Source organism: Bos indicus x Bos taurus, chromosome 22 (assembly GCF_003369695.1).
Source record: "Bos indicus x Bos taurus breed Angus x Brahman F1 hybrid chromosome 22, Bos_hybrid_MaternalHap_v2.0, whole genome shotgun sequence".
Classification (NCBI taxonomy): domain Eukaryota; kingdom Metazoa; phylum Chordata; class Mammalia; order Artiodactyla; family Bovidae; genus Bos; species Bos indicus x Bos taurus.
In genome coordinates, this window is record NC_040097.1 from 37,467,981 (window position 1) to 37,481,860 (window position 13,880).

General features: G+C 40.8%; 1 protein-coding gene across 7 annotated transcripts in view; it reads left to right on the top strand.

Moving 5' to 3' along the window:
* Positions 1 to 13,880, top strand: part of CNTN4 (contactin 4) — a 1,026,598-nt gene that overhangs the window by 922,000 nt on the left and 90,718 nt on the right. For all 7 annotated transcript variants that reach the window (XM_027522789.1, XM_027522788.1, XM_027522787.1 and 4 more), the window contains one exon: positions 8,362 to 8,489. In XM_027522789.1, the coding sequence (XP_027378590.1) occupies positions 8,362 to 8,489 (128 nt within the window). The remainder of the gene's footprint in view (positions 1 to 8,361; positions 8,490 to 13,880) is intronic.

Genomic DNA, 13,880 nt, shown 5'->3' on the forward strand with positions numbered 1-13,880 from the left:
GGATTGATTGTAGAGGTACAGGTGAGCAAGCAGAGGCCCCAGTAAGAAGTTAATGCCCTAATCAGGGAAGGGATGTCGTTGGCTGACTCCAGGGTGGTAGCAGAGGTTATTGATGTTCAGTTGCTAAGTCGTGTCTGACTCTTTGTGACCCCATGGACTGCAGCATGCCAGGCTTCCCTGTTCTTCACTGTCTCCCAGAGTTTGCTCAAACTCATGTCCATGGAGTCAGTGATGCCATCCAACCATCAACTAAAGAGCAATAATTTCAAGTCTCTGTAACTACTATTGGGAAGAAGGGCCAGACCATGGAGAAGGGAAGTGGATGCCCTGGGGACTACGTGTGATGGTTCTGTGCCCAGAGGAGCAAGTCTGCTCCTCCACATCACCCCTTCTTCCCATCCTCTGATGGCTACAGAGTAGGTCCTGAAGCCACTTGCTCTACCCAGACCAACAACTCTGGTGGGTTTCTGCTCTTGACACTGTTGGTTGAAGGATATCCCTTAAATTCATGTCTACCTGAAGTTAAAATGAAGTCATACAGGTTTAGAATGGACCCTAATCCAGTGACTCATGTCCCTGTAAGAAGAAGGAAATTTGGGTACAGACACATGTGCAGAGAAAAGATGATGTGAGGAGACACACAGGAAGAACCACCCGTGACAGTAGAGTCAGAGATTTAGAGTGATGTGTCTGTAAGCCTAGGAGCACGAGGGACTACTGACTCACCAGAAATAAGAGAGGCAAGAAGGAGTCTCCTTCAAAGCCTCCAAAAACAACCAGCTTTCCCTGTACCTTGATTTCAGACCTCTGCTCTCAGAACCGTGGGAGAGTCAATCCTTCTGGTTTTAAGTCACCTGAGTCTTGATACTTTGCAATGGCAGTTCTAGTAAATGAACACAAAGCCCAATTTCCCCTCATCCTCCCATTGTTCTGTGTGGGATGTCTGGGGTGGGAGGAGTCCAAGAGGCAGAGAAGTGTGATTTTAAGCCTAAAGGCCGCCCCAAGCCCTGTCCCATTGGCTCAGAACAGGGACACGGTTTAAAGTATTCTCCAAAGGCCACAGGAATGAGGAAGGGGCATGAATTAACTGTTCAAGCCAGGCACAGCGAGAGCAAGAAAGCCCACCAGCTATTTAAGTAGTTTCCTCTCCTTCCCTGTGGCCCATTGGTGCCCTGGGATGTGTTGCAGGACTCCCCTCATCTTCCTGTTTGCCGTGATGAGCCAGGAATGGGGTTTTGTATGAAATCACCCAATTATTTTGTTTAAAAGAAAACTCTGTAAGTCTTATTTGTTTTTCTGCCTCAAGGACTGTCCTACAGAATGAAGTAAGTCAGAAAGAGAAAAGCAAATATCATATATTAATGCATATATGTGAAATCTAGAAAAATGGTACAGATGGGCATATTTGCAAAGCAGAAATAGAGACACAGATGCAGAGAACAAACGTGTGGACACCGGGGGGAGGAAGGGAGGGTAGGATGAATTGGAAAATTGGGATTGACAGTTACACACTGCAATATATAAAACAGATAACTGATGAGCACCTACTGTACAGAACTGGGAACTGTACTTAACGCTGTGCACGGACCTAAATGGGAAGGGGATTCAAAAAAGAGGGGATGCAGGTATATATGTGCAGCTCATTGACTTTGCTGTATGGTAGAAACTAGCACAATACTGTAAAACAATAATACTCCAATAAAAACTAAAAAAAGAAAGAGAAAATTCTGTGCTGACTGAAGCAAACAGATTTGTGGCTAGGTGGTTCTTTCTCATTCTAGGGCATCACTTGTGGTTCCTGGGATCAGGGGTCCTGTGATAGCTCCACCATCCTGTCAGTTTGCTTGAGCTAAGATGTACAATACTTCTGTTAATGTTTTATAATATATTTCAGCCCCCCAGGAGCGTTCATTCCCCTTGTAATGTGTAAGCCTATTCTTTCGCGCTCTGGCTTTCAACTTCCAAACATGTTTTCTGGAACTCCTCATGTATAAAAGAAAGGAGAAGCCTCCTATGACTCTTTGATTTTTTTTTTTTTAACTATGTGTGATTTTTAAGTGAGTTATGTTATCCCTGGTCTAACAATGTGAAAGATAATATTTAATTTAACTGAACAGTTTGATACTTCCTTTGTTGAAAGGAAGTTATTAATTCATAATTCCTCCCTTTGCAGAAGGGGAGAATTTGTACTTTCAAGGGATTGACTTTTAAGGGAAGTGTTTCCTTACGACTTAGGGGCAGGTGAGGACATGCTGCCTGTGTCACCAGCAGTCGGGCCTCCATGGAGAACAACCCAGAAAATCATAGGTTGCCATTTTGGAATAACCCTCCTCTGTAGGGTGATAGAATATTGTGGAGTTGGCAGCTTTTGTCATCTGTTACCAGAGCCCCAAAAAAGAAAAGATCAGCATTTTTAAAGGTCCAGTGTCCCCAGACTGGTTTTGATTTATAGGACTGACAAGGTCAGCTCTTCAGTGGCTGTTACCCAGAGCCTCATATTGAGAAAGAGAGATTCAATTTGTCTCATAATTCCAGATACGCTCCCATACCCTATGGATCTGCCGTCTCCAAATGACACTGGGGGAACAACTGCTTCTCTATGCGATAGGTAATTTACTATGTTGTGCATTAGATGACCTCGTCTCCTGTAGAGAAAATTAAGTCCTGTGTCATACCTTTATTTTTTACTACTTGCTGCTTTATCATCTTCGACTTTTCTCTGATACTATCAATGTTTTAAAAAGAGCCTACAGGTCGGTCAAGGCTAAACCTTCTGTTCTAAGCCAGAAGCAGATTTACATTTTCAGTTTTTTTTTTTTTTTTTAATCTAACTCCATCACTATGCATGAGTATTAGGAGGAGCTCAAAGTTCAATCTCAAGCTAATAGCTACAGGTCAGTCAGTCAGTAGTCTGAAATGGGGGAATTAAAATGAAGTGGGAACTTGGAAACCTGTTTGAGAAAGAAATGTGGAAATAAAACTATTCTTAGACTAGAATGAGGCACTTTATTAATGGAACAAACATGAATTCACTGCAAAATAGGTTGGTATAGGATCCACGTGGAACGGAAGCAAGTATCTAAATATTAGTTGTTGTTCATTTTGCTAAGTTGTCTCTGATTCTTTGTGACCCCATGGACTGTAGCACACCAGGCTTCCTTGTCCTTCACTATCTCCCAGAGTTTGCTCAAACTCATGTCGATTGAGTGAGTGACATCATCCAGCCATCTCATCCTCTGCCGCCCCCTTATCTCCCTGCCCTCAATCTTTGCCAGCATCAGGGTCTTTTCCAGTGAGTCAGGTCTTTGCATCAGGTGGCCACAGTATTGGAGCTTCATCTTCAACATCAGTCCTTCCAATGAATACTCAGGGTTGATTTCCTTTAGGATTGACTGGTTTGATGTCCTTGCAGTCCAGGGAGATCAAAGCAGTCAATTTCTAGCTATGTAATCATTATTTCTAGCTATACAGTTGTCTAAAGTCCTCCAGATTGGACTTCCCTGGTGGTCCAGTGGTTAAGGCTCTGTACTTCCAATATAGGGGGCACAGATGCGATCCCTGGCCGGGGGCCTGAGATCCCACCTGACACATGGTGTGGCCAAAAATTTTTTTTTAAAGTCCTCCTGATCTGTAGAGGTTTTGGTATGCAGGAGGTTTACAATAGATATTTATGAGTCCAGTTTTTCATCCCCTTCCAGGACTGTTTGTTGTCACCTGTATCCTTATTAAGCATAGTAGTGTGTTGCTGAACTTCAGAGGGGTGAAGAATGACTACTCAAGAATGACTCGAGAGTAGCCTTAGCCTTAACAGAGTCCTGTATTAATGTTTGAAGCAATGGATCTGTAGGAGGGCACAGAGCTTTAGCTAATAGAACATTTGGCAAATGCATGCACTTATGTGGTGCATTTTCTGTGCCATGTACTGTTCTGAGCATTGCATATCTTTACAGCAAACCATGAATATAGTTATTTTTATTATTCCGTTATCTCAAATAAAAAATTTAGCTTCAGGAGAACTAATTTACCCAAAGTCACACAGCTCATAACTGGTACAAGGCTGATTTGAGTCTAGACAACTTAGTTCCAGAACATATGTTTTTATTCACTACACTGCATTGCTCACATAAGGAAGTGGTTGAATTTCCCAAAAGAGCAATTATCCCAATTTCATATTGAACCTGCAATTGGATTATCCCTAGGAAGAATGAGCAGTCCCAGAAGTATGATGAGATTTAATGACAGGTACTAAAAATTACAAATTCTACAAATTCCCCACCTCCTTGACTTTCTCCATTGTCTGGAACTCTGGCATTGGAGGCTTAGGTCTCTACTCAACTCTTTGTGGAAAACAATGGAAAGATTAAAATTAAACTGGTGTCAGGAGATGAACTCTTAAAGATGGACAGAACTGTTCTTTGAAAAATTACTTTCTCATTTCACAAGGCTCCTAGAAAATTGGACAGGGACGTTTTGAGAATAAAGGGAAAGCAGAGCCTTGGGAGAGAAATGAAGAACCAGCTGGGTCCTGCAGCTGAGTAGCAACTATATGTTAAATACCTTTTGTGCAATGAAAATATCAAAATTAGGGATGTCAGGATGCAATTGATGCTCAGAAAAATATTTGTACAGTTCTTTACAGTTAAAAGAAACTCTCACATGTCTGATCTATTGTAGCAGATAAACATCATAATATCCTATGTAATTAAAAAAATAAAGACTGATGGAGACCAGTGTCTCTTAGCTGGAGGTGGATGTGTCCAGAGATTATTTGGGAGATATTTTTGATTGTCATGATTTGGGAGGACAAGCATAGCCAATGAAGTACAGTGGGTAAGGGATAAGGATCTCCTTAAATACTCTCCCCGTGACAAAGACTTCTCTGGTCCAGAACATCAGTAGTGCTGAGGTCGAGAAACCTTGTCTTGGAGAGTATTTTGGTCAGGTCATATACCTCACAAGTATCAGGGTCAAAGCTAGAACCCAGGTCATCTGATGACAAATCCTTTGTTTCCTTATTTATATCCTTTGGCATTATACAATATGCAGTGCTATGCAAGCCTTTTAGATCTGGAGAATTTTAAAAGTATAAATTATTAGTAGCCCTTTAGCATCAGAGAAGGCAATGGCACCCCACTCCAGTACTCTTGCCTGGAAAATCCCATGGATGGAGGAGCCTGGTAGGCTGCAGTCCATGGGGTTGCTAAGAGTCAGACATGACTGAGTGACTTCACTTTCACTTTCCACTTTCATGCATTGGAGAAGGAAATGGCAACCCACTCCAGTGTTCTTGCCTAGAGAATCCCAGGGACGGGGGAGCCTGGCGGACTGCCGTCTATGGGGTCGCACAGAGTCGGACACGACTGAAGCGACTTAGCAGCAGCAGCAGCAGCAGCAGCAGCAGCAGTGCTTCAGAAGAGTCAGATCACACCTCAGAGTGTTTAATACATCCTAAGCCTATGGAGGAGAAGGGAGCGACAGATGATATGATTGGAAGGCATCACCAACTCAATGGACATGAATTTGCACAAACTCTAGGAGATGGTGAAGAACAGGGAAGCCTGGTGTGCTGCAGTCCATGGGATCGCAAAGAGCTGAACACAACTTAGCGGTTGAACAACAAAGGCCTGTGTTACTTCATGGAAGATGATTCCTCGTCCAAAACACAAATGTCATCTTCTTTACTGAGTTCTAGTATGCCAGCATTTCACAATTTCCAGCCAATTATTTTGTAAATGGGAACATGATTAATTCCTTTAATACTATATTTGTGATTATCGAGGTAATTAGGATTTAATCACCACTCTATTTTTGTGAGTATTTACATCTGCTCTTTGGCTAATAGGGTATCATATGTTTTTTATTGACCAAAGTGTTATGTGCATGTCTATGGTGTAAATGAACAAAGGGCCTTCTTGTCTGTATCCTGGACCTTGATTTGGGATGACCCAGGTCATTGTACATTGACTTCAGATTGTCTGATGTGACACTGGAATGCACGAAGCAGGCTGCTTTAATTACTATTTTAAGTATATTAAGATAACTGTGTTCCATTTTCCCCATCTGTACCAATTATTACATAACAGAACAATTTTAAAGATAAAAAAGAATTACTTTTTTTTATTATCCCTAATAAATACCAAGGATCTCTCTGACCCTCTTACATAATTTTTGCTGCCATCCTATAAGATTGGTATTATGAGCTCTATTTTATAGATGAGGTTGCTAAAACTTAAAAAGTTAAGCAAATTGCCTCGGGTCACACAGCCAGAGCTGACGGATCTGGAATTTGATTAGCCATCCTCTGATGCCAGCATCCTTGGTAGAGTTCTCAAACCTTCACACCATGTCCTCAGCCTGAATCTTAGAACCTGGAATGGGTCATCAAGAATGTGGTCACCTCTCCATTCCTAAGCACCTTCATGAAAAATGTACCACATTTGCAACCCAGTGTAACTAAATCTTCTCATGATTTTTAAATGTTTAGCCAAAAGTTCTGTTAAATAAAGCTGTGTTCCTCCTAGTTCTTTTCTGAAGGACTCTGTTAAGGCTGGTACTGGTGCCAAGTGCTTTAGCCATTCTGAATTCCAATAACAGTATTGATTTTTCTCTTTTTTTTGCATTTTTTACACAAATGTTTGTTTCTCTGTTAAATATTCCCTTTAAATACAAGGAATGAATTCTAAATCATCATAAAGATGAATTAAAAATGAAAGCCCTCCAGTATAGCATGCATAATCACTGTGGACTTGGTTACTACTGGTGTGCACTGTTTAACATCAAAAACAAATACAGCTTATTTGAAAATCACGCTACTGGATTTTTTAGCTCTTCCTCTGTGACCAGTTCGCTCAATCACTTAAGAGATGCTTACAGGGTATCTATTATGTACTAGATCCAGGAGATTAAGTCCTAAAACAGAGTCCCTGTATTCAGGGAAGCTAATGTTCCATCTGATAGGAGGGTTAACAGGTAAAGAAAACTTCTGCATTGAGTTGAATGGGAAGAAATAAAGTGGCTGCAGAAACAAGATTAACAGGAAAAGGGAAATCCATTTAGAAATGTAAGCCAGGGAAAGTCCATAAGGAACAACTAGCCACAAGTTGAGGTCCTGAGAGAGCGTGAAGGTGATAGCTGTGTCCTGATGTCGAGGCAGACAGAGAGCAAATATTACAGGAAAGTCCCGAGGAGGGAAGGAGGTCAGATGCTTTAGGAACCTGCAGAAGACCTGTGTGTCTAGACCTCACTGAAGGGTAGAAAGATTAAGATGAAATGAGAAAGGCAAAGTCAAGAGAAGGGCAAAGGCCAGATTCCTTAGGCCATATAGGTTCTGGGAAAGAATTTGTTCTGAGTGCAAAGTGGAGCTGAAGATGGATCTGTAAGCCTGAGGGGTGAGGTAATTTGTATTTTAAAAGATCGCCTGGCCACTGACTGAAGGATGCACTTGAGAGGCAGGAGTAGAAATAGCCAGATCATTTAAGAGGCTGTTGTGGTAGGTTGGGTGAGAAAGTGGGAGCCAAGGAGATAGACAGGAGTGGGTAGATTTGAAAGATGCAGTAAATATTCAACAGACATGTACCTTGAATAAGCCATCTGTGTACATTTCTTATTTCTCCAACTATCCTCTAAGGCAAGCTGTATGCCTTGTTCATCTGCATACCCTTCCCTTCTGCTATAGTCATGTTGCAAACAGGCTTCCCTCCAGTCCCCCTGTTCCAGTTTTGTGTCCGTCAGTGGAAATGCTTCCTTCCCACCTGGTGGTAGATATTTGTCCCTAATTGTGGGCCCTGAGATGCACCATCCACATTTGCTGTTCTGCCAAAGTCATACCATATTGTGGAATATTTTAATTTTTTTTAGTTCAGCTCTTGCATCTCATTAAAAGTGTATTGTCTGACATATTTCAGGAAGAAATAAGCTTAATAATAACTCATTTAATTTAAGCCTCTGGAGAAGGAAGAAAACATTTTCAGTGAAAATGCATAAAGTGGCCCATCAAGGATTTTTCTTTCTTATTCTTCAGCAGTTTAATGATGAAGGGTAATCTACAATAAGCTTTCCTTTTGGATTATGTGGTTATAGCTGCCAAAGAGAGAGAATGGTTACATCCTGTCTCATATTTCTAGCAGTTATCCCAACAGAATGTTGAAACCATATTAGCAATTAAAGTAATATAATTACTAAATAAATCACACATCCTAATTATATTTATCTGTATGCAGGTAAATATCATAAATAAAGATGAGGCTGTCAAGTGATGTAACTATGATTTAATAGTTTGAAAATGACAGGATGACAGAAATATTTTCCAGTTGGTCATATGAAGTAAACTTACCATTTGGGGTTTATCTTCTTTAATTTCAGAATTACCATTTCTGAAGATGGAAGCCTCAGAATCATCAATGTGACTAAATCAGATGCTGGAAGTTACACCTGCATAGCCACTAACCATTTTGGAACTGCGAGCAGTACTGGAAACCTTGTAGTAAAAGGTAATGACTAACCCAGAGAACCAAAGGCAATTGCACCCCACTCCGGTACTCGTGCCTGGAAAATCCCATGGGTGGAGGAGCCTGGTGGGCTGCAGTCCATGGGTCGCTAAGAATCGGACACAACTGAGCGACTTCCCTTTCACTTTTCACTTTCATACATTGGAGCAGGAAATGGCAGCCCACTCCAGTGTTCTTGCCTGGAGAATCCCAGGGACAGGGGAGCCTGGTGGGCTTCCATCTATGGGGTTGCACAGAGTCGGACACAACTGAAGCAACTTAGCAGCAGCAGCAGCAACCCAGAGAACACGTAGATTGACATATGTGTCGCCATTTCAAATAATGTAACCTATTGAAGTGGCATCCTTCATATTAATATCACAGATATCACTGTGTTGCTAAATTAACCCATCAAGGCAAACATGGTATGATTAACAATTCTTAGAGAACTGTCATTCATGAATATGATGGAAAGGCTATCTTATTTCGGAATCATCCAATACAATTTTGAGAATCACTGCCATTGTATCTATTATAATATTCTAACTAATGTTATCTTCAATCCTTTAATTAAATTTCTTCACGTCTCTATAGATTTGAAATTCATGTCTAGGAACACCAAAACCCATGGCTCAAATACTATTTTTAGCTAGCATTGTTTAAACAATGACATTGGAGATTTTTAAAAGAGCTGTCTTGGTTATTCAGAGGCGTGGATATGGATTATTGTACCCATAAAGGGCTTTGGCCACCTTTGCGCTTTGCTTCAGTCACCCAGCCCACCCTGCCAGTTTTAAGGAAATAAAATTTTCCACATTCCTTCACCTGGGTGCTTTATAGTAGATGACAGAACACCAGTTTGATGGGATGTGCTGAAAGTACCAAGTAAGAATTGTGAAGATGAGGTTTTAATTTACATTTCATTTGCATTTATGTTACTTTATATCTGGCTGCCAAATCAAAGAATTTTTAAATTGAAGGGATCTTGGCCATGACCTGACTGAGGAAGATAAAGCTCAGGTTGGCGAGTTTCTCAAGGTCACCAACAGCAGATATGAACCCTAGAATCCTGATTTTGCATTCTTGCTGTTTCTTTCTACTGTGCCAGGAAATCTTACTCATTTTTCCTGTTTCTCCATAATAGATATAGATGTGTTACAATGTATTTATTATTTCCCCTTGCCCATTTGTAACTCCCTCTGTGAAATAAGATAACCGAAGGCAAAGAAGAATATCCCAGAAAGAATATTTGCCTCTGTTTTAACAAAGAAAGCTAAAAATTACCTAATTACATATTTTGGAATCATTAGAAATTTGAAAAGTACTGCTGCTTGGGGCTGGTGCACTGGGACGACCCAGAGGGAGGATATGGGGAGGGAGGAGGGAGGAGGGTTCAGGATGGGGAACACAGGTATACCTGTGGTGGATTCATTTCGATATTTGGCAAAACTAATACAATATTGTAAAGTTTAAAAATAAAATAAAATTAAAAAAATAAAATTAAATTAAAAAAGAAAGAAAAGTACTGCCATTTAGGGAAGCCTTTTTATCATAAGGGGATTCCCTGGTGGCTAAGAGGTTAAAGCGTCTGCCTTCAATGTGGGAGACCTGGGTTCGATCCCTGGGTTGGGAAGATCCCCTGGAGAAGGAAATGGTAACCCACTCTAGTAGTCTTGCCTGGAGAATCCCATGGATGGAGAAGCCTGGTAGCCTACAGTTCACAGGGTCACAAAGAGTCAGACACGACTGAGAGACTTCACTTTCACTTTCACTTTTTTATCATAAACATACTTGTCTATGTAGATAGAAAACTGTAAGTCCAAGAGTCAGACATAAATCTGTATTTATGTTGACCCCAGCTATTTCAATCTATTAATTATTCACTTGGAGCAACAGCATGGGTATGTGACTGTGTGTTCACTCTGTTTTATAGGGCAAAGAAAAAAAGTTTTGATAATACTGGCATAGCAAAATTTCAGCTAGTGCCTTCACTAATGTATAGCTTTCTCAAATACAAAAGGAAAATTAGTGATGAACTAGAACCAGGAGGAACCCCAAGCTTTCAGAGATGATTAATAACATAGCTAAAACCTGATTAGCTATGAAGTAAGATAGCCTAAGACAAATAAAAATATCCCAGAAAGAATGTTTGCCTCTATTTTAATTTAATGAAGAAAGCTAAAAGTTACCTAATTACAAAAAAAAAAAAAAGTTACCTAATTACATATTTTGGAGTCATTAGAAGTTTGAAAAGTACTGCCATTTAGAGAAGCGTTTTTATCATAAACATACTTGTTTATGCAGATAGAAAACTGTAAGTCCAAGAGTCAGACATAAGTCTATATTTACCTAAGCACAGGCGCCATATATATGCTCTATATATTGTTAAAACTGGGGGGGAGGTTCACATGTAGAAATAAGTTATGCCTTGTGTTTGGTTGGCATCCGTCCTATAAGCCTTGACTTCTTCAGCTCTCAAAATAGTTGGCAGAAGTTCCTCTCTTTCCCATCAGAGTTCATCTTCCAGCAGTACTGCCAGTCCCAAGGTAAAACCATTCACAGGCATGCAGAGACTTCCCTGCTGCTGCGCTTATACTGAATTATGGTGCAAAGCTTAGCGATACACCGATGATAAGATATGCCACGATCGCCTCCTTATTTGGGTGGATATAAATGTTGCTGAGTAATAACTTCTACCTATGTTAAGAAACTTAACACTTCATTTCTTGCCTTCCAGTTAACATCTTAAACAGTGATTTCCCCAGGTATGGTATAAAAGATCATTTTAGACAATTCAGAGTTAATTTTTTTTGTTTCCTTTACTAACTATATATATATACATATATATATGTATATATATATATATCTTTCCACGTGTATTAGGAAAATGTTACTTTTTCATTAATGGCAATGATTTTTAAAAAACTCCTTTTAAAATATATTTATATTTCTAAAGAAATATTGTTTGTATTATTATAAAAGGATGTGCAAAAGGTTGTTAAGGTGGTACACAACGATTGGAAGATGTGATTAATGCCAGTTTTCCATTTCCATTCCAAAACATAAGACAGTTTTAGCGGACTTTAAGGGAAAGGATAGAGAGGGACATGTAACAGGGTCAGTACACACCTGCCTGTGCTGGAGACATGTTATGCTGAGGCAAAGGAGCACTGAGATTGTGAAATAGATGGGGAAGGAGGAAGGATGGGTCCAAAAGAGCCCGGTGGCCTGTGGAAAGAGGAAAGCAGAGATCTGTAGGCGGAAACTGTGCGGTCAAAGTAGTATGTTCCCCACTTGATTGTGGATGAATTCATTTGTTTCCAAGCAGAGTTCTTTCCAGGCTTGGCTGTGGGTATTCAACTGTAGTCACTTTTTCCAGAGAGGCCGTCTAATTTTTGTTTTGTTCTGTTTGAGTATTTATTTATTTATTTTTGGTTGTACCGGGTCTTCATTGCAGTGCAGGCTTTCTCTAGTTGCAGTGAGTGGAGGCTGTCTTTTTTGCAGCACACTGGCTCCTCATTGCGGTGGCTTCTCTTGCAGTGGAGCCCGGGCTCTAGGCGCATGAGCTCAGTAGTTGCAGCTTGAGGGCTCAGTAGTTGTGCCTCATGGGCTTAGTTGCTCCTAGGCATGTGGAATCTTCTCGGACCAGGGATCTAACTCAGGTCCCTCACATTGGCAGGAGGCTCCTCAACCACTGTACCACCAGGGAAGTCCCCTCTGATTCTTAATATTTTCTCCCAAGTGAGATGGGGAAAAAAAGAAAATGAGCTTTATTTGGTTAATATGTTCACAGGAGTTAACCGTATGACTTGGGTAAGGTCAGGTGTTTCAGAGTATATTTATTTCCTGTTGCTTGATTCTGAGTCCCATTTGCATTAATGGGAAGTATGCGTGTGTGTGTGTGTGTGTGTGTGTGTGTGTGTGTGTGTGTGTGCGCGCGCGCGCGCACACGCGCGCTCAGAGGGGCACTCAGACTGCCAGGTCGCTGAGAAGGACATTAACATAAACGGAGAAATAGAATTTAGAAATCTGCCTCATAAAGCACGATAAAGGCAGAGAAAACCGTTCTGAACTCCACATGAACTGTGCCAGGTCTTGAATCGCACATCAAAATGCTTGAGCCCTACACCTTTAATGTAAATGTAGCAAAATAGCCCGAAATGTGATGGAGCGCTGTATCTTAATTCAATTTAGAGATCCACAAAGGGACTGATTTATCAGAGAAGTTATGCTCTAACCTTAAAATGTGCTTATATTCGTTTTGATCTCCTCCAGTGTCTGGGATTAAAACACTATGAAGGTCAGGCATCAGACAACATCTTCTCTAACCTTTTTGCAATAATTTTGTCATTAGCAATGCTTTTAAGATCCAATTCTCTTCCATCCCCCTACACTAGTTTTTTGGAGAGAAGCTGAAGATACTGTCAAACATAGGGACAGTAAGTAAAGCCGGCAGGGGAGAAGGGGAGAAGGGAATAGATCTACTACAGCAGGTACAGCAGGTTTAAAATAAATCTCTAGCAGACGACCACAAAGTAGATAAATATTCAGGTTATGCATGAGCGGGCTTCTAAACTGCAGAATTCTGACAGGTGCCCAGGGGGCTCTTGATTATCATCCCATCATCTGAATTTCTAAATTTGACTGATTTTTTTTTTTTAGCTAGTTAGCATCTATTTGGAATTTTGAGTCGCTCTTTTATTTTAAGCAAGAATGATTCTCAAGTCAGACCCCTGAATCTTAACAGAAAGCATCATATTTGACCTTTCATGGAAGATGTGCTTTAGCGATTGTGAACATCATTAAGAACTAGATGGAAGGCAGGCTACATTTCCATGCAGTACTGTACTTACTAATTCATTTTTATCTGTAGAGCAGAGTTAAAGGCATGCCATTTAACTCACATGCATGAGGCAGTGTCTTTATTGCACAGGCTTCCTATGACAGGTATTTTTAAGTAGCAATCCTCAAGAAGAGTGACTTCTCTTTGTCTTGGATGTAGTTCAGCAAGATAACTATGGTAATAGCTACCCTAGATCTTATTGATCATCTCCCAGGCTCAAAATGAAATGCAGGGCTGTAAGCTGTGTTGTTATCTAGCTGAACTACATCCAAAGTGACCTTGAGTAACTAACTCTCTGGCTGGTGGTTCCAGACCATACTTTGAGGAGCCCTGAAAGTGAAAGAAAGCGAAAGTGTTAGTCACTTAGTCATGTCCAACTCTTTGTGACCCCATAGACTGTAGCCCGCCAGCCTCCTCTGTCTATGGAGTTCTCCAGGCAAGCTACTGGAATGGGTTGCCATTCCCTTCACCAGGGGATGTTCCCAATCCAGGGATTGAAACCGGTTCTCCTGCATTGCAGGCAGATCCTTTACCATCTGAAGCTCTATCCT